The 25,997-nt window shown below is 32.4% G+C and overlaps 1 protein-coding gene across 1 annotated transcript; it reads left to right on the top strand.

The window, feature by feature from the left end:
- The first annotated feature begins 7,326 nt into the window (after positions 1-7,326).
- LOC117921800 (LAG1 longevity assurance homolog 3-like) lies at positions 7,327-25,849 on the top strand. The gene is made up of 7 exons (XM_034839763.1): positions 7,327-7,572; positions 19,748-19,977; positions 20,121-20,276; positions 20,534-20,719; positions 24,099-24,283; positions 25,175-25,248; positions 25,517-25,849. The coding sequence occupies exons 1-6, from the start codon at positions 7,435-7,437 to the stop codon at positions 25,204-25,206; spliced, it is 927 nt and encodes a 308-aa protein (XP_034695654.1). The 5' UTR covers positions 7,327-7,434; the 3' UTR covers positions 25,207-25,248; positions 25,517-25,849.
- The last annotated feature ends 148 nt before the right edge of the window (positions 25,850-25,997 follow it).

Here is a 25,997-nt window from a genome sequence, read left to right as displayed (position 1 = left end):
AAACCAACCATTTTATCATTAGATAGAGTTTTTTACCATTTTGAGATTGTTGCCATTCTAGAAAACTCAATCACAGAAGCTTCAATAGGCATGGTGATGCTTTTAGATCTTGTAGGTAGATGTTACTTATTTTGAATGATGTAGGGATACTTTCAAGGAAGCCTATATAAACCCTTTAGGGGTTAGGGCTTTACTTTTTCCTATTAGTTTTTTTTTTATTATTATTCCAAAGAGAAACCCTAGCTATCCTCATGGGAGAGAGAGAAACCCACTTTTCTCTTATGCCTAGAACCATGAAGGGAGAGATTGAGAGGAAGATTCTTGGGCATACGAGTTATATGATGCTCATGACATTTTTTGTATTAGATTTGATTTGGGGACATCCAAATCGCAGGTACATAACTATATCTCTAGACCTAGGTTTTAATATGGTTTTTATAACCATTGTTTTCCATTGAATTAGATCTAGAAAGTCCTAAGGATAGATAGCATGTACCATACGAGATTTAGGGTTAGAGAACGGAGTAATCCAGGATTCCTAACAATTAGTTTTAGAGCCCTAAGGTAGGTTTGAGTATTTTAGATCCCTTATAGGGTGCACTCACTTTTTTTTATAGGGTGTGTTTATTCATTCTATGACCCAAATGGATGAATATATGTTTCTTTCTTGAGATGAGTTGTAAGCCCCATAAAGGGTATACGATTTTTATTTTATTATAAAAATATTTTCTTTTCAATTGATGAGTTGTAAGCTTCATTATAAAAGCATGGGATTTTTTTATTATTGTAAAATTTTCTTTTTTATTTTTTATCCATTTATTATGACTTAAGTGAAAAGAAGGATTTTTGGAATTTTTTTTTTTTTTTTTAAAGATCCTAAGGCGATCCAAGAGAAAAAAAGGATTCTTGGAAATTTTTTTTTTTTAATCCATGCCAGAATAGTAATGTTGACTTTGACTCAAAATTGGGGCTTCTTCTCATGAGTTTCTTGGGGCAAGCCACAAATGATTTTGAATCTTAAGAAGTCAAGAATCCAATGCTTGAATCGATTTGCAAATCGGAGTTGAAATGATGAAGATATGATTGATTGAAGTAAGACTACGCAAATGACATGCTATTTTGGGATTAAGTTTGAGCTAAGTTCTTTTTTACTTTCTAGGCTCAGTTTTGGGCTTTTTTCTAGGCTCAATTTTTTGTGGCAATTTGGTCTTTTTTTTAGGGTTTTTCAATTTTCACCGACCCTAATATTTGGGTGTAGGTTTGAGTGGTTTAGATTTTATCTAAATTTATTATCAATTATGCAACAAGATCCTTTAAGGCCATGGAGAATATTTTGCTTAATTATTCCTTTGATTATGTTTTTATGCTATATTTATTTTGGCATGTGTTATAGCATAGAATATATATTTTGGTATCCTTAATTGGAACTAAATTTTCATATATTTTTCAAAATTAGAAAACTTATTTAAATTGGAATGTATATGGTTAGAGAATTTTATTTTAAGAAAAAGGTAAGTTGGAAAATGTTAGGACTATATAGTTGTTGGCAATTTTGTTTCTTTTTATGTTTGACCATAAAAGTCTTTTTAAATAGTGATTTGCTCTCCATTGAAAATCAAGAGTTGCTATTCGTCCATCTGGGAAGTTATAGGTACGTCTAAAAAAGGTTTGACTTGTGATAAATTAGTTTATATTGAGGTATTAAGAGGGTTGATTTTTGTTTTGATTTAAAATTGGTTTTTTAATTTGAGTAGGACCGCTCGAGGGCCTTGGAGCACTCAAGTGCTCAAGATTGTTCAAGAAGGCCATGATGCTCAAGCAGTCCCTGAGTTGGCTTGAGCGATCATGCTAATTTTACCAAGATTTTCAAACAAATCTGATTTGAAACTCTTCCAAAATCGAGATTCTTTGGGTTTTTGCTTATAAATACCTTTCTAGTAACTCCTAGAGGCGTTATAGAGATAAAAAAGAGATTGGAAAAAGTTCGTTGAGAAACCTCTCATTCTTTTGAGAGGGTTTCCTAGAGAGAAAGCCTAGATTGCCACACAATTCTCAATCTCTCATTCAAGGAATACTTCGTTGAATCTTGGGTTGAAACCCCCGTAACTTTGGAATGGTTGAAGGATCTACTAGAGAACAACAAGAGGTTGCTGCATCATGAACGTGAATCAAGTTGTAAGTATTGGAGAATAAGTCTTTAGGGAAAAGTGGTTAGCTAAATAACATTAGGTTGTTATTTCCTTTTGTGATATATATATATATATATATATATATATATATGGAGTCAACATTAGATTGTGAAATCCGCACATACATTATTTTTGTTTTGTTTATTTCATTAAATATTTTAGAAAACATTTATTCATATTTTTATCCTAACTTATTTTAATTTAAGGTTTCTTTAATTTAAGCAAACAATTAATCTTTTTAACTTAGAATAACATAATACATTAGTGTTGATCCTAGAAGACGATAAGCCCAATATTACAAGTAATGGTAATCCCATTTTTGGTGTTTTTTTTTACTAAGATTATCATATATTTAGACTTTGATTTAATAATAATAAAGATTATAAATCATAGACTACTTTGAATAAACCCTAAGGGCATATTTGATATGTGAAAATGAGGAATGGAAATGAATATTTTGTTTCCATCTCCATTCCTTTTTGAATAGGAATGAATTTGGTAATTTCAATTTTTGTGTTTGGATGTATTTAGGAATGTAAGGTTGGAATGATTATTTATTTTTATTTTCATGTTGAAATATTTATTTTCATTTAAAAAAAAAAAAAACAAAACAAAACTTTCACACTATGCATAGTTTTCAAGAAAAAAAAAAAACTATTTTGGCGTGTGATTTAAAAACATATTTACTTTAAAATTTTATACCACGGTTAATTATTGTTCTTAACAAACAATTTTTAAAAATAATTTAAAACTCAAAAAAATATATAATGACTCTAAAAATTAATAGACATAATTAATGTTTTAAATTATTTAATAAATATTCTAATTTCTAAGAATAATTTGAAATTAAAAAATCAATTAATTAGTTATAGATTAAATAAAAATTTTAGAGACTAAATAAAAAATTTTTAGAATATGATATCCTTAATTGAATATCAAAGGTGTGCATGAACTCATTTACGCCTTAAAAAAATTAAACTTTTTTATTTATTTTTAAATTCATTTAAAATAAAATAGTATTACCAATTATTAATTTTATATTAATATGATTTATTTTCAACAAGTATAGGAAAAGTGGATTCATGAGATTTCCACCATTTCATAATATCAAAATTTTGTACTTCATCAGATGATAGGTATGAACAATAATCAGTATCTAAATATTTTAAAAGATCACACCTACTTGAAGGACCAACTTGTTGCTTTCCCTTGGCTAATTGTATTAAAAAAAAAATGGATCATTTCCAAATGTAGATGAAGTTATAGTACTTGAAGAGACATTACCATATTTATTCTCATAATATTTATATAAGTTGTTTAATTGTTCATATATCTTACCCTTTGGTTTGGATGGTTGGTTCATACAAATAGCTATGTAATTTAAAATATTTTCTACACCTTTAACCTTAACCCTTGGATCCATACAAGCAGCTAAACAATAAAGTGATGGAATAGTCTTCCAATATTTCAATTTTTTTTTTTTCCATTTGTACACACATTTCACTAAAAAAGGGATGTTCCCTATATTGTTGAAACACATCACTTATATTGCAAATACATTTAAGTGCTATACAAGATGTAAGAGTATATGCAATACAACACATGTTAGTAGTATCATAAAAAACTTTCAAGAATTAAAAAAAAAACAAAACCTTTCTCCCAATCATTAGAAGTTACTATAATATCATCTGTCTTACTATTGCCATAATTTGATAGTATGTTATGACCCTACACAAGATTCTAACATTAGGTAGGTAGAATTTCAACGATGACCAATATCACAACGAAATTTTCTCTTCTTCAAACCTATTGATTGACATAAAGTATAAAATTCTTATAATTTGTTAGATGAATCAAGAAATAGTATAGTAAATCGAATAGCCTGTAATGAGGGTGATATTAATTTTAAACCATCTTGTACTATTAAATTAACTATATGACACATACATCTCACATGAAATATTTCACTTAGTGGACCTTCTCTAATTGTTCTTACAAATAAATTTATGACACTTTTATTATTTGAAACATTATCAAAGGTAATACTAAAAATTTTGCTTTGTATCCCATATTCTCTAAAAACACTCGTCAAAGAATCATATATGGAAGGCCCATCATGAGGATGTAATATTTTACGAAAACCTAATATTTTCTTTTGTAATTTCATATTTGGATTTGTATAATGTGATGTCACACATGTAAAAGGTTCATTATTTTGATTAGTCCATATATCTGAGGTCACAGATACAATACCACTATGATTTTTAAATTCTTCAATTACTAATTGTTTTTCTTTTAGGTAACATTTAATTATATCATTACGAGAAGTAGTCATAGGAATTCTATGATAGGCTAGTTGGACATACTTTTGCATGAAATATACAAATCTAGGATCTTCTCCAAATGTCAGTGGAAGCCCCATACTGGCTATCAATCTAGCTAACCCTTCTCTTAGGAATTGTTGATTGCATATAAAGGGGGTCATTGAAGATGTACTAGATCCTATTTCGTTTTGACTTATTTGGGATTGTCTAGGATCTAATGCACTGTGTTTTTTTATACATTGTTCAACATGTCTTTTAAGGTGACTTGTGCCACCACTAGCTTTGCAACTATATGTTTTTTTTTCAATACTTACATTCTGCTAGATTTTCTACATCTCATATTGTATTTTGTCTATTTATTATAGTGAAGTGATTCCATACTATAGATGTGCGTCTACTAGCCCTAGGTCTTTTGCATATGAGATTGGGTTGGGGAAGGTCAGAGAGAGAGACACTAGAGTAGGTGGGAATCTTGTCATCTTCAAATGGATTATATTCATTACATGCATCAATACCAAAGTGAAGGTTTTCTACATCTAGGTGATGAGGATCAATTTTTAATTTTAGAGGAAAAAAAAAGGTAAAAGAAAGAAAACAATAAAATTAAATATATAGAATTAAAATAAATAAATGAATAACTAAATATAAATACCTCAACCTTATGAATAATGACCACTTGTAGAGTTGATAGATATCTTTAGCACTTGTAGAGTTAGTAGATATCTTTCCACTTAAGAGAATTTCAATTTAGAGAATTGTGAAAAAAGAAAGTAGAGAGAATTGTAAACAATATAAAGAGAGAGAATAGAGAATTGTGTGAGAAAGAATTAAAATGAAGGGTATTTATAGAGAAGTATTGGTGAGTCATTTACTTATTTACCCCTAAAACTAGCCGTTATATAATTGTTGAGAGGGGTAAAATAGATATTAGACATAAAAATATTAATAGTGAGTGATTTACTTATTTATCCTTTAAACTAGCCATTATATAGTTGTTGGGAGGAATAATATTGACATTTGACATAAAAATAGTTATTAATTTACTTTTTTACCCATCAAATTAGTCATTACATAGTTGTTGATAAGGGTATTATAGACATTTGACATGCAATAAAAAGTAAAAAGTAAAAAGTAAAAAGTGAAATTTAAAAGGGTCAAGTGGGCTGGCATGGCAGGCTGCGCGGGCTGCTTCTTTAGGCCCAACACAACCCACTCCTTTTGGGTTGTGTCAGCCCATCTTGCTACAGTGTCGGGTCATGCCATGCCATGGGCCAAAATGGGCAGCCCTTCCAATGGACACCTCTAGATAGGGCGTGTTTGGCACAGAAGAATGAGAAGTAGAAATGAACATCTCATACCTTTTCTCTTTCATTATCATGTTTGAATAACTTAAATGATAATAAGAATGTAATAAAAATTTATTCCAATGGGAATGAATTCTTACTTATAAGTGGGATTTCAATTTATTTCAACTAGGAGACATTTTGATTCCCCTAGTTAAACTTATTTTTAAAAATAATTTTCAAAAATTTTAAAAACTAAAGGCTCTTTTATTTTAGATAAATTGTTTTAAAAATAATTTTTTATTTTGATTTTGTAAAAAGTACAAATTGTAAATTCAATTTATACAATGTAGACTAAATTTAATTTACCTCTTATTAAAATAAAAATAATTTTTAATTACAAATAAATAGTTTTTATAAAATATGAATATTAAGAATATAATAAAATCATAAATTACATTTTTATAAATATTATGAAAATATAGATATTAGTATTAATTGATTATTTTGTTAAAAATAAATAATAATAATTCGAAAATTAATAATTTCTAATGCGATTTATATGATTTTGTAAATTTTATAAAAATATGAATATTAACATTTTATAAAAACATAGTTAATTTATTTTTTTTTTAAATAAAGAATAATTATTCAAAATTAATAATTACTAAAACTATTCTATTTTGAATGAAAACAAAAGCAAATAAAATTTAATTTTTTTTAAGGTATAAATGAACCAAACTTTTCATTATATGCATACATTTATTACTCAATTATGAAAATGACATTATGAATTATTTTATTTTATTTATAATTAACTAATCAGTTTTTTGAATTTCAAATTATTCTTAAAGATTGCAAGATTTATTAAAGAATTTAAAACATTAATTATGTCTATTATTTTGTGTAGTCATTATATATATATATATTAAATTATTTTTTAAAATTATTAACCAATTAATAAATCTCCCTGAAACCCTTCTCTCACTTCTTCCTAGAATTTGAAATTTAAGAAACCAAACCCCAAGACCCATTATTAGAAGATATATACCAAGCATCCCTGCCATGACACTTGAATGATACAAGAACAACAACTCATCAATCAATTTCATTAGTTGATGTGGGGATGTACAAATTAGTTGTCACGTGAGGCATAGCACTAGGAAGGAAGTGCAAGAGTGACATTTCACTCTAAAACAACCTTTATAACGCAACCAACTCAATTAATATAGATACACTCCTTTCATAATTACTATGATACCAGAATTTGCCCCACACCACACGTGTGTCTCTTTGTGGTGTAATGGATACATCCACTAATACATAATCCTAAGCATAAAATTCTATATTCAGAACACAAGGGCCTTGTGTTAAAAGGAAATTCTTTCCACGCTGCAAAAGTCAACGTGAAAGGGTAATTTCGTTAATCCACAATACAGTGGCATTTCTGAAATTATCAGAGAAACAAAGGGTAATTGCATTACCAAGAATCCAGTTATGGAAATATTGATGTATGCAAGTCACCGGATCCAATCGTATGATGATAACAAAACAGCGATAATCAGACACGAATGTCCTGGATCCACCTGCGTTGTTTGTTCCCCTAGATTTCTTCGTTTTTTCTCGAGAAAATCTCTAATGGGTTTGCTTGAATCCGCCGCTTCCATTAACTGGGAGTACGAATCCTTCCCAGAGTATGAAGATTTCGTTGCTCTTCCCGTCTTTGCTCTTTTCTTCTTCTCTGTTCGCTTCTTTCTCGATAGATTTGTCTTCCAGGTACCGTGTTTCATAAATCCCGTTGAATTGTTTTATTTTTTATTTCTTTATTTTCTTATTTTGTTGATCAATCGTTCATAATTTGGTACTTTTGTTCAATATATTGGTTTCGCCATTTTTTTGTTCTCTTGTTTTTTGGGGATTTTTTAGCGAGTTATCACAATTTTTTGTTCATTCTGTGTTTTCTGCTCTTTTTTTCTTTTTCTTAATCGGTTCCTATTTATTTTTGTAATTCTGTTATTATGTCACTTCTGATTGAGTTTCGGGAATTGAACTTTGGTTATTGCTATGATTATTATTATTATTATGATTATTGGGTATTCGGTCCTCTTTTTCCTGTTCATTTGTCATGTGAATTTCCGGTTGACTGGAAAATAAAGGAATTAATGTTTGGTTGATCTTGCTTTGAACGAAAATATTTTGTTCAGAAAGTATGGGATTGGCAGGATGCAGATAAGAAGTTAGTTTGATCTAGAAATAGGCTACGGGGTGCGCTTCACTGTGATTATGTTGATTCTATAGTGATGATAATTCATTAATTTTAATGTTTTTCTTATCTTTAAGTGAATACAATATGGATTATGGAGTTAATTGGGTGCAAATGTAACCATGTTAGTCCCGATAAATTTCAAATGTTTGTTTGATTGACTCCTTCATTTGTGGTATATCTTTCCGGATTCCAGTTCCTCTCATTAATGTGGAACATTTGATTACAGGGTAGGAACATAGTTACTAGAAACCTATATTCCCTGTAATTGAATTTCCTTGTGATGAAATTGTAAGTTTCAGTAGAAAACTAGAAATCATGAAAGTTCTAAAGGTTTTAAAATTCTCGAATCTGCTTTATTGACTGACTCAGGAACCAATCCAGAGGGATATTGTCCCTTATCTGATCTTGCAAGTTACCAAGATAATGATCCAAGGTTGTAAAAGAAGGATAAATGAAACTCAAACCATTTGATCTCCCTTCTGTTCCTCCATTGCTGAGTCACAAGGTGGACGGGCAGCTTGAACAAGGATAGACTGAATGAGAAAACAAATTTTTCTCTGTTACTTGTGTGGTTGGTCACTCCTTAAAGGGGGACATAGATAGAGACTAGTGAAGGGACTGAAACAGGGACTTGTGAATCTTGGCTCCAATAGATTAATAAAATCTCTAGTTATGTCCTAACCTCTACAAGAGTCTCTTAAGTGTAATTTACTCCACTATTATGATTATACTCTGGCAGTCATGGATATCATATTGAAGTTATTTTACCCAAAGTAATTGAATAGCCGGGCCCTTGACATACTAAATATCTTCCCGCACACATCTTGACACATCACTACCCTAAACAAAGGTAAGTTAACAAAGTATCGTCTACCACTTCTTGCTTACATTGTGTTCTCATGAGGTCCTTAACTTATATATTTGATTATCAAAGGTGTTTCCCATATGGAATTCCTATTTTCAAATAGCATATGTATAAAGATCCTAGTAAACCATTTACTAAAACCACCAAGCTTGGATTTGATGTTCAACTATTGTAAAATAATCCAAGGAATGTTCCAGTCTGATGAAAAACCATGAATTCCATCCCAAGCATATTCATTCTCAAAATCCATGAAGTCAACTTTCCAAGCTGATGCAATAGAAACACTTAGGATGTGATTGTTTTGTGGGGGTGTCTTAACTGGAGAATGAACATCTCATTTCGAAGTGTAAGACTACCATATTTGGGGTACATATAGCATTAGAAGTTTTGATTTCCTTGAATTAAAATCCCTCAAAATTGGGTATATCTATTAGCCATGTAAGACTTGGTATTTTTCTTTCTATTTCTATTGCTAGTGAAACATTATTCTGTTTATTGTTAATAAATAAATTTAATTTTTGTAAATATCATTTGAAGGGTTGTTATATACATTTGCATTAATTGTTAAACAAGTTCATAAGATAACCAAATGCTAGAATGAGAGTAACTTGATGGGGATCCCAAATTCTTGACTTTAATAAAATATTAAAATGATAATTTAATATCTATTATTTTTTCCACCCCAAATTCTTGACTTCAATAAAATATTAGAATGATAATTTAATATCCATTATATTTCAAGGATCCATTATTAGGAATATGTTTTCAATTTTCGAGTTGAGATGCTGGTAATGCATCCCTGAGAATGAGCTTTTTGAAGCCCTGATGTATGAGGGTATTTACTGCGCTCTTTTCCCCTCTTGAATCCCACCCCGCCACCCACTCAATCCATCCTGTAAGGGCTCATATCATGGCTAGAACAACAGTTATCTTGCTTAATGGCATATACTACCTAAAAAGAAGAACATGCGATAAAAGGTTGTTTAACAATGACTAAGACCATCAGGAGATTTATAGGAATAGTTGGGTATAATACCTATAGTAGGAATATAGAACTACTTACCATTCTTCCCCTTATAGATAAGGGGCACTCTCTCCTATCTGTTCATGACCCTTGTACGCAAGGGTCACTCTCTCGTTGGCCAGGGGAGGACCCTTGGACCCTTTACCATTCGTGCCCCATAGATGCAAGGGGCACTCACTCATGAGCCTAGGGTGGCTCCTTTATTATATATTTTTTTAGCGCGCCTAGGCTCAAGGCACCACCACTTCCTAGTTATAGCGCATTGCTTGCCAAGATATGCGCCTAATTGAAAAGGCGCACCTTGGAAGCTTTACTCTTCCTTTTTAAACACTTTTATTCTTGAAAGTTATATAATTTCATTACTTTTTTATTGAATGCTTCTTTTAAATGTTTCAAATCTTAAATTTTTTATTGATCGGATTAGATTTTGAATCATATTTTACAAAATTGATGTGTATCCTAGGTCGCATTTCACTTCACTTAGGCGTGTGCCTTGCGCTTAAGCTATAGGAGACTTTTGCACCTTAGGTGCGCCTTGTGCCTTTTAAAACTATGGGTGCAACCTAAGTATGTTAGAGGTGTTTAGTTTCTTATTTATTCATTTATTTTAAAATCTATCCATGACAAGGTTCCACCCCCACATATATTTGGAAGTCAAGGGTAAGTACCCCCTTTTTTTTTTTCTGGGTAAGTCATGCAGTTATGTTTTATGCCCTTGCAGAATGCATATCTTCACAAGGTAGCAGATTATGATGGTTCCTTTAATACTTCAAGCTTTATGATTCCATTCCTTAGTGGTGTTAAAGGTCATAAACTATTTCATTTTTAAGCTCTTGCTGATCGGGAGCAAATAACTAAGAAGGGTGGACATGAAGCTTTCATGGTTCTCTTTGCATCCAATCGTTTCTTTCTCACATGCTCTCCTCTTTTGTTTAGATGGAAGGATAAACTAAAATGCAAAGAAGGTGGAACTTAATTATGTTAAAGTGTTTCTTTTCTCATTTATTCATTTATTTTAAAATTTATCCAGACATGAGAATTTTTTTTTTTTTTTTTTCTGGGTAAATTCATGCAGTTATGTTTTATGCTTTTTGAAACTTCTATTGCACTTTTGGGGAACAAGTAGATTGTCTTTTTCCCCTAGTTTTTGGGGCAGGTTGATTTGATCTAGTTCTAGAGTTTTTAGGGCCTGTATTCTGCAGATGGAATGAGTTCCTTAACTCTCCTCTTTGATTGCATTTTTCTGCTCTATCATTCTGCATGTAAAGAAACAATTTTTATTTTTTTAATTTTTTTTACCCTCAGGCCAAATCTACAAATGTTGTTACTATTGGTGGATTGGAGAAACACTAGCCTGTTTGGGTCTTCAACTAAAGCAAATGAAAGTGAGAAATTTTAAAGGTGAAACCTGGAAAAGTCCAATGGACATTGATAGGACAACATCTTAGGCATCTTAGTTTCTGGCTAAACTGAACTGTTCAAACGTGAGGCAATATCTTAGGCAGTACAGCCTAAGCTACTCGATCATATAGCTGTTTTATTTGTGCTACTAATTACTGATATTCCATAATTTTTATCGTCCATTTGGTGTTGCTCTTCTTGGAATACACTCTGCAGTTTTGTATATCAAGAACAAAATGGTAAATTTTTTATCTGTATCTATACTTTTGTACTTTATATCCAACCTATACCCTTATTTTGGTGTCCCTTTTTGGCATCCTTCTTCTTGATGTCAGCTTTGTGAAATTGTTGCCCTCTCCCATTTTCCCATAGAGGAGTTAGATCATTCAACAATAAATAATAAAAAATGTATTATTAACTAATTGAGCCAACTGATATTTAATTTGCTGTCCTTGGTGTCAAGATTTGTGATATTATCTTCCCTTCTCATGTTTCTATTAAGATCGTTAAACCTATGATGGAAAATATTGTAATATCTAACTTCAATCAAGCTAATATCTTATTTTCTCTCACCTTTGTATTCTTCTTCATGAAATTACTATCCTCTCCTATGCTTAAGGCTTACTAGGGACTAATTGGTAAATTAATCATGCAAATACATGATCGGAGGAGCCTCGGAAACTAATAATTTGTTTTCATAGGCTGAAATTGCAAGAATAACTAAGAATTTTCATTTTATCTCACATACGTCATGTGTGACAATCTAGTGTCAAGAGTGGGAATGCATAGGCTCAAAATCTTGGCACATTACTTAGGATTAGAATTTTTTACAAAAAGAGATGTACAACTTCAGTTTTGGTGATATTGAATATCTTGTTTATGGACCTATTTGATAAAGAAAGATAGCTTGATTTGGATTGAATTCGATGGAATTATGGGTGGTTTATCAATACAGGAAGAGTTGCAAACTATCAAGTTGGGACAATATCTATTCCTTGAACACTATCAATTTCTATTCTTCTGGTCATTTTATTGTAGGTAGGATGTGTCCAATGGTTTGTAGGGCATTTTACTTGTGATACAAATATATTTTGATTCATATTTGGCTACCATATGGATTAGGATTACTTTTATATACTGATTAAAATATTGTGTATCGGTGCATTTGGAAACAATATTTCCAACAGAAATATCAGTGGTCAACGCAGAGTGTTGACCAAGTCAAAGCTTAAAAATGAGTTGTTTCTCTGCTCCTTGAGGGAGTTGAAACCCCAACCAAAAGGTTGGGCCAGCGCCCACCTTACCACTAGGGCAAGTTTGCCCCTTGTTAATTATTTTGCACCATATATATATATATATATATTAAAAGTTTTCATATACACAAAATATTAAAACAATACTTTAAACAACGAATTAATTATAATTATTCTATAAAAAAATATAAATTTTCATTTAATTGAGTAGCAAAAAGTTTTTAATATCATTAATATATTAATTAAAATTAAAAAATTATACATTTATCATCATTTATTTTATATCATTTAATACAATTAAATTAAATATATCATAATTTTAATATTAAATATATTTTAAAATTAAACATATTATAATCAAATATCATAATATTATTATCGAATAATATTTGATGTAATTTAATAATCAATGTACACTTATATATTTATCTATATATATATATATATATATATATATTAATTTCTTCAACAAAACAACTTTAAAATGTCTATTATACTTCTAATTTCATTTCTAAGAGATTTGTTTTACATTTTCATAAGTTTTGATCAATTAGGCCAATCGATATTTTGTATCAAAATATCCGTTGATATATCTCCGATATATACGTGATTACCGATATTTTTATCCTTCCTTTTATGTACCACTTGTGTGCCTTGGAAATTTTGAGGATGGAGTTTAGAAAATAGGATTATGTAAGAACTAAAATGATCATGCATGGGATCAATAAAGCTTAGATCCGTTCCAAAGAAAAGATAGCTAAGCATCTAGAATATTGAGTTAAATCTCCTCCTTTGAGGATACAATCCTTTTTAATAATACATACTAAGTAGATCCATTGCTAAGTACCGTTCCTTTTTTTGTTTTTTTAATTAGGAACTAACATATAATTGCACATCATGTTTTGTTGCATTAAATTCTCTTATGTCACTGGTCAAATGGTAACATAGATGTCCTTGGGAGGCCATTGCATAAGTTTTCCAGGATTTTTCCACTCTAACTCACCTTGTGATGGTAACGGTAGAGAATTCGTTTTTAGGGAGACGTGTGATGGGGTGATCAACATTTGTCTTCACACTTTTTAGGTCTTTATAGAGTTATCATAGTGAAAATCTCACCACTTCAGCCGTCCTTGGTAACTCCTCTCCATTTTCTTGGAACCTTAACTTCTGTCGCAATCTCACAAATATAGAAATTGAAAACCTCAAAAGACTCATGTCCTCACTTTCTTCTATGCACTTATCTTTTTTTTTTTGTTGCAGATTCAAGAACTTGGTATTTATCCTCTTTAGGTTCATCCTCAGTAATTATTATTATTATTAACACAACTATATAGTTTCCTTCTTATTGGAAAATCTAATACACAAAATTAGGAAAGAATAATTACTGTCTAGCTAATATCCCTAATTTACTGGGTTGAGTAAATACAAAAAATGTTTACTGCAACCATCACATCCCTCAAATCTTGGTTAATTGAACCGAATCTTCGATTTCTCAACACTCCTCCTCAAGCTGGTACATCTTCTGTAGCCAGTTTGTCAACTAAATTGTCAAATTGCTTTCTATGTAGTCCTTTTGTCAATATATCAGCAGCTTGTTCAATTCTTGGAAAGTATGTCATGCAAATCAAGCCTTTGTCAAGCTTTTCTTTGATATAGTGCTTATCCACTTCTACATGCTTAGTTCTGTCATGAAGAACTGGAATGTGTGATATTGGGATAGTTGCTTTATTATCACATTAAGCTTTCATGGGAGATGAACTAGGAACCTTCAACTCTTCAAGTATCCTTTTGATCCACATTACTTCACAAATCCCCTATGCAAGAGATCTAAATTTTGCCTTAGTACTACTTCTAGCCACCACATTCTGTTTTTTACTTCGCCATGTGACCAGGTTACCTCCAATGAAGGTACAATAACCTGATGTTGATCTTCTATCCATAATATTTCCCACCCAATTTGCATCAGTATAGACTTTAACTTGTAAGTGGCTACGTTTTCTAAATGATAACCTTTTCCTAGTGTCCTTTTAAAGTATCTTAAAATCTTGTAAACAACATCAAAATGTTTTGGTCCTGGAGAGTGCATAAACTGACTCACCATGCTAATTGCAAAGGCTATGTCTAGGCATATATGAGACAAGTAAATTAACCTTCCAACTAGTCTTTGTTATTGTTCTATGTTTTTCACATCCTCAAGTTTGGCAGCTTGTGACTTCAAGTTAGGCTCAATGGGAGTTTCAGCTTTACAACCAAGCAAGCCTGTCTCACCAAGCGGATCAAGTACATATGTCCTCTGATTAACAAAGATACCTTCCTTAGATCGCGCAAACTCCATTCCAAGGAAATATTTCAACATACCCAAGTCCTTGATCAAAGTTTTTTGCAAGTCTCTTCTTGAGCCTTTCCAATTTGTCGATATCATCACCTGTTAGAATCATGTCATCAACATAAACAATTAAAATTGCAACTTTTCCTTCCTTTGAGCGTTTATAGAACAAAGTATGATCTACCTGACTTTATCGAAAACCATAGCTAGTCGTAGGTTTTCCAAAGCCTTCAAACCAAGCTCTCGGGGACTGCCTAAGTCCATACAAGGACTTTCTTAATTCGCAAACTTTGTCACTCCCAAGTTTCTCCTCAAAGCCTGGTGGTAAACTTATGAACACTTCTTCTTCTAAATTTCCATTGAGAAAGACATTTTTTACATCCAGTTGGTACAAGGGCCAACTGGAGTTAATTGCTAAGGACAATAGAACTCTAATAGAGTTTATTTTTGCAACAGGAGCAAATGTTTCCTAATAGTCAATCCCATAAGTCTTTGTAAAGCCTTTCGCCACAAGTCTTGCCTTGTACCTTTCTGTGCTTCCATCAAGTTTGCACTTTATGGTAAACACCCATTTGCAACTCACTGTCGTTTTGTCTCTTGGCAAATTCATAATTTCCCATGTATCACTTCTAAGAGCATTCATTTATTCCATAATTGTCAATTTCCAATTCGGATCACTAATGGCTTCCTGTATATTTCTCGGAACAAACAAGTGAGAGATCCTAGAGATAAAGGCTCTATGATTTTTTGACAGTTTTGTATAAGAGAGATATTTGGTGATAGGATGCATAGTACAAGAGCGGGTTCCTTTTCTAATTGCTATGGGCACATCTAGATCCAAAGGTATGGTATTAGAAGGAATAGATGAAGAAATAGGAGGATTTAGAGTACTTGAAATATTTAGATGACCATCTCCTGAAGTGTTTGATTGATCCTGTGCTGGTATGATAGTTGGGTCTTGTGTTTTATGATGAAGTTTCCTTCGAGTATAAACCTGAAACTCAAAATTCAAACGATTTACATTCTTTTGTAGTACTTCTCCCCATGTTTGTGAAACATCTATACTAGGCAAGGACAAGCTAGGATTTTATTTATTTTCAGTATCTAGAACATTTAATTCCTTCGTTTGAGTTTCTAAATTATTAGGAGAAATACTATGGTAAAATAGTATTCGGTAAAGGTACAAAAATATCCCCAAAATTATCTTGTACTCCTTGATTCTCCCCTTGAAGAAAATTTTTGTGAAAGTAAGGTTGATTTTCTAAAAAAGAAACATCAATACTAGCATGGAATTTTCTGGTTTGTGAATTATAACACTTGTATCTTTTTTTGTTTGGAGCATAGCCCACAAAAACACATTTTTTAGCTTAAGGGTCAAGTTTAGACTGAAATTTACTGGGTATGCAAACAAAAACAGCACAGCCGAAGACTTTTAGAGGTAAATCAGAGTATATTCGTGTTTTAGGAAAAAAAATTTTAAAACACTTGAGTGGTGTCATGTACTTTGAAATATGAGTCGGCATCCTGTTAATCAAATAGCAAGCAGTTAAAACAACATCACCCCATAAATATTTTGGAACATTCATATAAAACATTATGGTACATGCTACTTCGAGTAAATGTTTGTCTTTACGCTTAGTAATGCCATTTTGTTGAGGGGTATCTCGACATGTAGATTGATGTTGGATTCCTTTTTCTTTCAAAAACTTTCCCAAAAGCTCATTAAAATATTCTGATCCATTATCAGAATGAAAGATACATATTTCTTAAATTCAGATTTTTCACTCATCATATATATCCAACACAAACGAGTGTGATCATCAATAAACGTCACAAACAATTTTTTTCTAGTACTAGTAGTAACCCGAAATGGTCCCCAAACATCACTATGTATTAAATAAAATGGTTTGGTGGCCAAATAGGGTTTGGATAAAAATGTAGCACACTGACTCTTTGATAAATAACAACTTTCACAATGAAAAAATGAACAATCAATATTTTTAAATAAAGTAGGAAATAAGTGTTTATGATAAAGAAAACTAGGATGCCCTAGTCTACGATGCCACAACATTATTTGTTCACAAACAGAATTTGAACTAGTACTACTAAAGCTTTGAGCTTTTTTATTACTAGAGGAAAGTTCATCAAAATAATAAAGCCCTTCAATCATTCTAGCATTGCCAATCATCCTCCCTGAGCTTTGGTCCTGAAATTCACAATGAGATTCAAAGAAGGTGACACGAAAATTAGCATCTTTGGATAGTTTACTCACATACAAAAGATTGCAAGCAAGTTTTGGGACGTGAAGAACATATTTAAGAGTTATGTTCTCAGAAAATTTTATCACCCTTTTCCTGCAATAGTTGAGAAACTACCATCGGCAATACGAATTTTTTCACTACCAGAACAAGGTGAGTAAGAACTAAAAAGATTAGAAAAACTTGTCATATGGTCAGACGCTCTAGAATCTATGATCCAAAGAGCAGAATTTGAACATGATAGGGCATTAGAATTAATACCTGTTTGTGCCAAAGAAACACTAGGAATACCAGATGAGGAATTAGATTTTAGCAGTTTTAGAAGGTGATCCATCTGCTCTTTGCTAAAGGGTCCAGAGTCTGCTTCATTGGCTGATGGAGTTACATGAGAAGTCCTCTCTTCTGGTTTGTTGTTTTTCCTATTTGCAGGCTTGCCATGAATTTTCTAGCAAGTTTCTCGAGTATGGCATGGCCAATTACAGTGATCACGCCAAACTCGAGGCTTCTCATCCATCTTGCGCTGATAATTGCTGGCTTTGTTGGCAGTAGCATCTACAGTAGCCACTACACTAGCCAAAGCAGAATTTTCAAATGGCTCATCAACAGTCTTTTTTCCCAGCATGACAAGTCTACAGCTTTCCTCTCTTGGAACTTCAGAAAAAACTTCACTGAAAGGGAAGAGGAGATCTACCGATAATTTTGCCCCGCACTTCATCAAACTCGACATTGAGTCTAGCAAGAAACTTGTAAATCCGATTGTCCTCCATTGTTTTCTTATGGTGGTTACAATCTTCTGGGGATTTCCATTCATAATCGTTGTATAAATCTAGGTCTTGCCACAACCTTTTCAGTGAGTTAAAGTACTTGGTGACAGAATCCTTTCATTGCTGAATTTCTCCAAGTTTCAGTGTTAACTAAAAAATTTGAGACTGATTTCCCAGATCAAAGTACATCTGGTTAATGTTATTCCATAATTCTTTGGTTGTGGGATAGCACAAATAATTGGAGCTAATGTCTTCATCCATGGAATTAACAAGCCACTTCATGACCATGGATTTCTCGGTGTTCCAGACAGCATAAGTCGGATCCTCTTTTCTTGGTGCCTTCTTGTCTTCAGTTAAGTAGCCTATCTTCCCTTGCCCTCGTATATGCATACAAACTGATTGAGAACAACATAGGAAATTATTTCCATTCAGGCGAATGGTGGTAATCTGGATTGAATGTGAGGTGTGGGTTGATTGTGTCTCAGAAATTTTATAGGGGCTGGTTGAGATGCAGATGAATTTTCAGACATGGCTATAGTGAAGCAGATGAAGGAAAAAATTAAGAAAAAGCAAAGAATTCTAAGGTTTTTGAAAGGAGAAAACAAAGACCCAACCTTGCTCTGATACCATGAAGGAAAAGAATATTTCTTTTCTCGATTAAGATGATTATTTACACAGCTATATAGTTTCCTTCTTATAGGAAAGTCTAATACACAAAATTAGGAGAGAATAATTATTGTCCAGCTAATATCCCTATTCATAGGGTTGACTAAACAACATAAATACAAAATATGTATACTGCAACTATCATATCCCTCAAATCTTGGTTAATTGAACCAAATCTTCAATTTCTCAACATCCTTCCCCGTTTCTTTTAGCTAATTTTTTTATGGAAATCAAAAGGCCCTCCAAAGGTCAAGTCATTTCCTTGGTTAGTGGCTCATAAGAAGGTAAATACAATTGACATGCTACAGTTGAGAAGACCGTACAAGTCTCTTAGTCCTCATTGGTGCATATTATTCATGGGGTGTGGAGAATTGATCAACTATCTCTTTCTACATTTTCCATGTCATTGGGGCTTTGGCACAAGCTTTTCAGGCTAGCCAACATGGTATGGGTTCCTCCTAGGAGTTTTTGTGATATGGTGACTATTTCATTTAAAGGTTTGGGGAACTCCATCACAAGCAAGACCCTATGGCAAATTGTTTGTCTCACTATACTTTGGATTGTGTAGGAAATTGCTTGCCTCACTATACTTTGGATTGTGTGGCAAGAGAGAGATACTAGGATCTTTGAGGAAAAGCAGAGAATAGAAAAGACGTGGGTGGGGCCTAATTCGCTTTTATTCATCCTTGTGGGCCTCTTGCTCAGTCGCTTTTAGGGGTGTTCCACTCAATGTTATTCAACTTAGCTGGTACTTGGTTTGTAATTCAAAAGAGGTGGATAAAACTATGAGAGAGTTTGAGTCTTGAGGAGATTTGAGGTTGTTTATATGTATAGTCCTTGTATAGCGGAGGTGTTTGGTCTTTTGTGATGTTTTTGTATTAAGAGGGGAGGACCTCCTCTCATCCTTCTCTTGTACTTTTTCCTTTTCTAATATATATCTTGTTTCCGATTAAAAAAAAAATCTCTCTTCTACTCCCCCCCACCACCAAAAAAAAAAAAATCTTGCATTTTTTATTTTATTTATAATTATGACATGTGATTGAGCCTGGTCTTGCCTGTTTTCAATGCCCCTATTTTGATTTTCACTCTCTTTCTAGATCAGTTTATAATGAGATGTATATGTTGCAGAAATTGGGAAGAATACTGATTTTTGGAAAGGGTGGTCAGCAGCTAGATGTTGGGGTAGATGAGAAGAGAAAGAAATTACGAAAGTTCAAGGAATCAGCATGGAAGTGTGTTTATTATCTTTCAGCAGAGCTTCTAGCTCTATCTGTAACTTATGATGAGCCTTGGTTTACTAACACAAAATATTTTTGGGTAGGGCCTGGTAATCAAGTCTGGCCTGACCAACAGATTAAGTAAGGTTTTCACAAGCCATACATTAAAAGCTTATGGTTGTTAAATTCTGGCTTTTGTGTTAGCTTAACTTTTTTCTTTAGCTGTGCTTTGAATAGCTCAGCCTATGAAGTCAGTTGAGTGATGATATATATTGCAAATTCAGGTTGAAATTGAAGGGTTTGTATATGTATTGTGGTGGATTCTACACATACTCCATATTTGCTTTGATTTTTTGGGAAACAAGGCGGTCTGATTTTGGAGTGTCAATGGCTCATCATGTGGCAACTTTTATTCTCATTGTGCTGTCTTACATATTCAGGTATGTTTGGCAGAAGTTCAGCTTGTAGCTTGGCATGTTCTGAACACCATAACCATGAGGATGTGGGTTCATACCAATTTACCTATTTAAAGTAAAATGGATGCTTTAGTGTGTGTTATTTCTGTGCAAATAGTGTCCATATCCCTCTCTTCTTCTAAAATGTTTGGATTTCATAGTAAATAATATTTTATGCAATATTTCTTTCTTTCTTTCTTTCATCTTTTTTTTTTTTTTTCTCTGATTTCTGTCTCTTGCAGATTCGCCCGTGTTGGTTCTGTTGTTTTAGCTCTTCATGATGCTAGTGATGTCTTTCTGGAGGTAGGGAAGATGTCCAAATACAAAGGTGCTGAAACCACTGCAAGCATCTCTTTCATTCTTTTTGTTTTGTCTTGGATCATACTTCGCCTAATTTACTATCCATTCTGGATCCTTCGGAGCACAAGGTGAGAATAAGTTGGTGCATAGTGTTTATTGATTATTATGCTCATTAGACACCCCTTATCTCCAATATATTCTTATTTTGCAAAGGTTTTAACTTTTGATTTCAGAATCTAACTTGATCCCAGTTAAAATCAAGATGAAATCTCAATTTAAAGTTCAATCCTAATTTAAAACCATAAAAATGTTACAAATTTTGATTTAGTAAAGAAAGAGGCCATGCATGATGAATTTTGTCTCCAGTTTACCCAGTGAGTGGAGATTTCTAATTGAACATCTGTCAAAATTGAAAGTTGCCATGTGTACAAATTCATGCTTAACTGATGGAAGCCTATTTCTACTGATGCTGTATATCAATTTACTGTGGTTGACAATAACAGTGTTGTAATAAGTACTATTAAAAATAAACAATTATTAGGATATATATCAGAAGGGATCTCATGGGAGAGAGCTTTATATCATTGGATATTTTCAGAAGCTCTTTTCTCCCTGAACAAACAAGTATTCTTGCTTTCCTGAAAGTTATTTTAAAATTGCACTCCATAATCATAAACTGGCATGTCTCTGCATAGAGATTTAGAGCAACTGATGTTGTTTGAAGATATGCATTTGGAGATTAGGTTCAGGGATTTGTAATTTATACCCAGCTAACATTCATGTGTCTGAAACACCTATTCTATTCAAATTTGATCTGAATGTAGGTTCATAAAAAGGTCATCGTAATCGTAATCAGGCAATATTCTGAATTTGTGATTAGTAGACCTTGTCATAGGCAAATTAAATTTCAGGAAAGGACCCCATAGTACAGGGAGCATACAAGAAGCACCCAAAAGGAAATAAAGACCGGACTTAGTGCCAGCACAGAACCTTAATCCAATCCTAATGAATGCAAGAAGTCCATAAAAGGTAGGCCCCTTTTCAGAATGGGTCCTTTCACAGTTCCACCACAAAATACATGATTCAGGTCCTGCTTGGATTGTAGAGTTTTAGAGAGAGAGAAAAAAAATCGGAAGGGATTCAATGATTGTTTGGAGATGCATGTAAAAGTAATCTATTAATTTTAAACCTATATTTTATTTTTCTCTACTTCTTTCATCCCATTTTCACCTTTATTTTACTTTCCTCATACTCCCCCCCAAGCCATTTTTGATTAGTAGGATATAGCATGGGATAGGATAATATGATAAGAGATGGGATAATATATCCTATCTCATATTTGGTTCGCAATGGGATAGAATAAGTTATTCCATCATTGATTATCTCTCATCTTCAATCAAACATGTGATGTGATATATTGTCCCACCTCTTTTTTATACCTCTATACATGACATAAAATAATACTGAGTTGAGATATAAAATATAAATATCCCATAAATGATAAATTTACTCTTCTTATTCATTTTCTTTGTATATTTTTATCAATTTTCTATATTACTTTTTTTGTAAAACATAAAATTTTGGTTAAAAAAAATTAAATTCATAGTTTCAAAAAAAGAACTAAAAAAATATGTACAAAATATGTTGTAAAATGATACTACTGTATGTATTATTTAATATAATATTTAATCTATAAAATTTGTTTTGTATATTTAACAACATAAATTGATATTTTTTAATTATAAATTTTAAATATTTTAATTATGACTATTGTTAATAAAGAATAAAAAATTTCTTACTATACTATAAATTGCTAAATGATTTTCAAATAATATGAAACATGTAAGAGATGCCATACTTTTTTTAATAGCAAATTTGGGATGTAATATAATTTTTATTTTAAATAAATATCAAGTAATGAAAAACAATATATTTTTCATTTATTTTTTTATTCTTTTGACAAACTAAATATAAGCATGACACAACATATTCTATTTGATATAGTACCTTAGAATATAATTTCAAATGAGATATGATATATCCTAAGATATAGACATGGTATTCAATGGGATATGATATCTTAAGATATACATATCTTATCCTATCTAGCTAACCAAATTTAGCCTTAAGGAATAGGTCTTCCATTGACAGCTCCAAATCTTAAAAATTCTTCAACTTTGTAACACAATAAAATAAGTATAAATATTTTGTTTTCCACGCTTTTCTCCTTTTGTTCCCTATTCTAAACTGATTTTGGCAGCACACAAGAGACACCAAAACAGAGAAAATCATAGCTCACTGTTGTACTTACTATTTATTGGATCATGCCCCTGTTCTGTTTTCACACACTATTTTGCCTAGTGCTTCATCTGATTTATTTACCTATCAAAAAAGGGGAAAGGCATACCCTATGGATATGAGCCCACAATAAGGAGAATATTAGCTGATTCCTCATATTGTGTGCACACATGCAATATGCTTTCACTAGGATCCTTCCTCTTTTCATCAGTTGGGCAATGGTGAGAATTTTCTCTTACACTGCTTCCCATATAAAGAAACTAACCTTGGAAGGAAGGAGCATTGAATCCATCCCATCTGTTGGGAATGAAACATCAACACCAGCCGACAGTGCCTAATAAAAACATTTCACCGAACAACATCCTGGAAGCCTCCCTGACCTACTTGCCTTCCTTTGCCCTCCTTACGTCAATAACCAAGACCATTGACAAGAAAATTTCCACCACTTCCAACTCCCAATCATGCAATCTTCTAAAGATATGTTTTATTGCACCTATGAACCACTTATTATATGTTCTTGGAGCCAAGAATGAATTAATACGTCATAATTATCCATAAAATGTCACTAGAAATCTTAGGTACTAGTAAATGTGATGTTTTTGTGGCATAAAAGTAACTAATCTATTGTTGGCCTACTCATCATTTAAAACAGCCACATGTTATCATTATGATGTGATGAATCAGGAAGCTGATTATGTAATAAGACCCATTTTATATATCATCGTTATCCCACCACCCTCATTTGAGTAGATTTCAATCTGACGTGCTACTCTAATCTTGAAATTTTACATTAGATGCAACAATGTGCTAACATTTCATGTCTAAAAAAGATGCTGCTCAATTTCATCCCTCCTTATGCTGACCACCTTCACTAGTCTCAAATCTATTAAGGTTTACAATCGTATCAAAGTTTAGTTGGCACTTTTAGTCCATCTATTTGCTAGTTTATCCTTGTCTTAAATTCAATAAGTGTTAGTAGTTTGACCAAGATGATATAAAAAAAGTTGTATCTGCTCTTTAAGGAGTAAATGTTTCAGTTGCATCCTTGCCATTAAAGATCTTGTACAATTGCTATATTTAACTGTTGCATCATTCTGTATACTGTAGTTAAGATCTTTAAGTATCCTTTTAATATGACAAAAGGATTTTCCCTTTCTTGGAAATTTCTATTCATCTCTCAACCACCATTTTTTTCCTTCTTGATGGCAGCTATGAAGTTATCCTGACCTTGGACAAGGAAAAGCATGCAGTGGAAGGACCAATTTATTATTATTTGTTCAATACTCTTCTATTCTGCTTGCTTGTTCTTCACATTTATTGGTGGGTGTTGATGTATCGGATGCTTGTTAAACAAGTCCAAGCAAGAGGCCAACTTAGTGATGATGTTAGATCTGGTAAGTTTAAAACAAAATGTTAATTCATGACTCTATATGGTTTATTAGTTGGTTATGAATGGGAGCATGATAGATGGTTTTGGAGAAATAGTTGGAAATTAACTGCCTTTAGAGGACCCCTGTAAATATACACACACTAACAGTGTGCTGACGTATTTGCAAGTACACTGTTTAGGTAATTGATTTTCCAATAGTTAGATTGTACTTGGGGTGAACTCTGATAACAAAAGCTATGTGGTAATTAGCTAATGTATGGCTGATAAGAGGGACTCATAATTTAGTTCCTACTTGCACCCCCATCATCCCACTTCTTTGTTCCTTCATTCATGATAAAACGTACTTGATTTATAGGTGCTCTTAGTGTTTCATTGTAGTTTTAATATAAGTTCAGTGTACTTTTGGTAGATTTCTAGAGGTCCATTGGTTTTCCTTAACCTTGAATAAATGAAGGCAATCTAGACTTTCATTAATTCATTTTGTTGCCTTCAGTTATGATGAGGCAATATCTCTAATTACCCCATTTCAGAGGCTGAACTTTCACTTCAAATGCTATAGAGAAAAGAAAAGGAAAAAATGATGGATTCAGTGTTTGTGGGACATTGCAACATTCCCATATACTGTTTGGTACTGGATGACTACTAAATTCAGCATGGCTACTCAAACCCAACCTTGAAACCCATAAATTAAAGCTTTAGAAGGCAAGTGAGACGATGGGTTGGGTCAGAAACTGCCAAAAGTTAAATCAATGGGGAGATGGGGCTTGGAATCCCCATAATTTGTCTGGATCAGGTGTCCATAGCACTATTTGATACCTTTAGGCTGTAGATATTAAATCTCCTGTTAATTTATTGAGTTATTGGATCCTTATGGTTTTTCTCCTTTTTCATGTAGACTCTGAAGATGAACATGATCATGAAGATTGACCACGATACAAGATCTATGGCATCCAGAAGACTCATGCAAAGGTGATCTCAAATTTAATAGGTGTTTGGACACCACATGATAGAAACAAAATCATTCTATTGTTGTTCTATAGAAAAACATGATTGCAGTTTGTCCTCCTACAGAAGAGTCATCCCCTAGTTACTAATATGCTAATAATAAACATAATTGAGGACACTTTTCAAAACTGCAAGCGTCCAAATGCTCCCAAATTTGTCATTCTTAATGCATTCGTATACTTAGCTCTCCTTTTAACTGAGGAAAAGGCCTTTTTCTCCCTTCTTCATGCAGATAAAGAAGAGTCAAAGAATTACATGTCATGAAGTGCAATCTGTTTGAAATGAAACACTAACGAGCAGAAAAATTCCCTCGTAATTGAAGGGATTCTATATTAATACAAGATCAGACATGGAACAAGGTTGAAAAGGGTGGCAATTGGAGAGAATTTTGATTCTTGGGTCTTAAATTTTGGCTCATGTAATTTCGTTATTGTGGGTTGTGGAACAGCCGTAGATTGATGTTTTTTGTAAGGGAATTTCATAATATTGCCTTGCTTACATGGTTGCATCTAAAGTTCTTTAACCTTACTGTACTCTTTTTTAAGTGTGTATGGGATGTGATTCATTAGCAGTTGTGGTAGACATTGGAAGAGTTCCAACATGTATGTTAAGTAGTCGGTTTCGCAGTATTTAATTAAAAAGCATTTTTTACATGAAAAATGCTTTTAAAGAAAAATCAAATGTTTGGCAAATTTTTAAACCAACTTCTAAAA

The sequence above is a fragment of the Vitis riparia genome, chromosome 1 (assembly GCF_004353265.1).
Source record: "Vitis riparia cultivar Riparia Gloire de Montpellier isolate 1030 chromosome 1, EGFV_Vit.rip_1.0, whole genome shotgun sequence".
Classification (NCBI taxonomy): Eukaryota; Viridiplantae; Streptophyta; class Magnoliopsida; order Vitales; family Vitaceae; genus Vitis; species Vitis riparia.
The sequence above is the reverse complement of the archived record's forward strand: the minus strand, read 5'-3'. Positions and strand labels throughout refer to the sequence as shown.

Excerpts from the sequence above, each read along its gene's own strand:
- LOC117921800 (XM_034839763.1), top strand. The coding sequence starts at position 7,435 with ATGGGTTTGCTTGAATCCGCCGCTTCCATTAACTGGGAGTACGAATCC. Across the intron at positions 19,978-20,120 it reads TGGCCTGACCAACAGATTAA|GTTGAAATTGAAGGGTTTGT; the intron begins GTAAGGTTTTCA and ends TTGCAAATTCAG. Across the intron at positions 20,720-24,098 it reads TGGATCCTTCGGAGCACAAG|CTATGAAGTTATCCTGACCT; the intron begins GTGAGAATAAGT and ends TCTTGATGGCAG.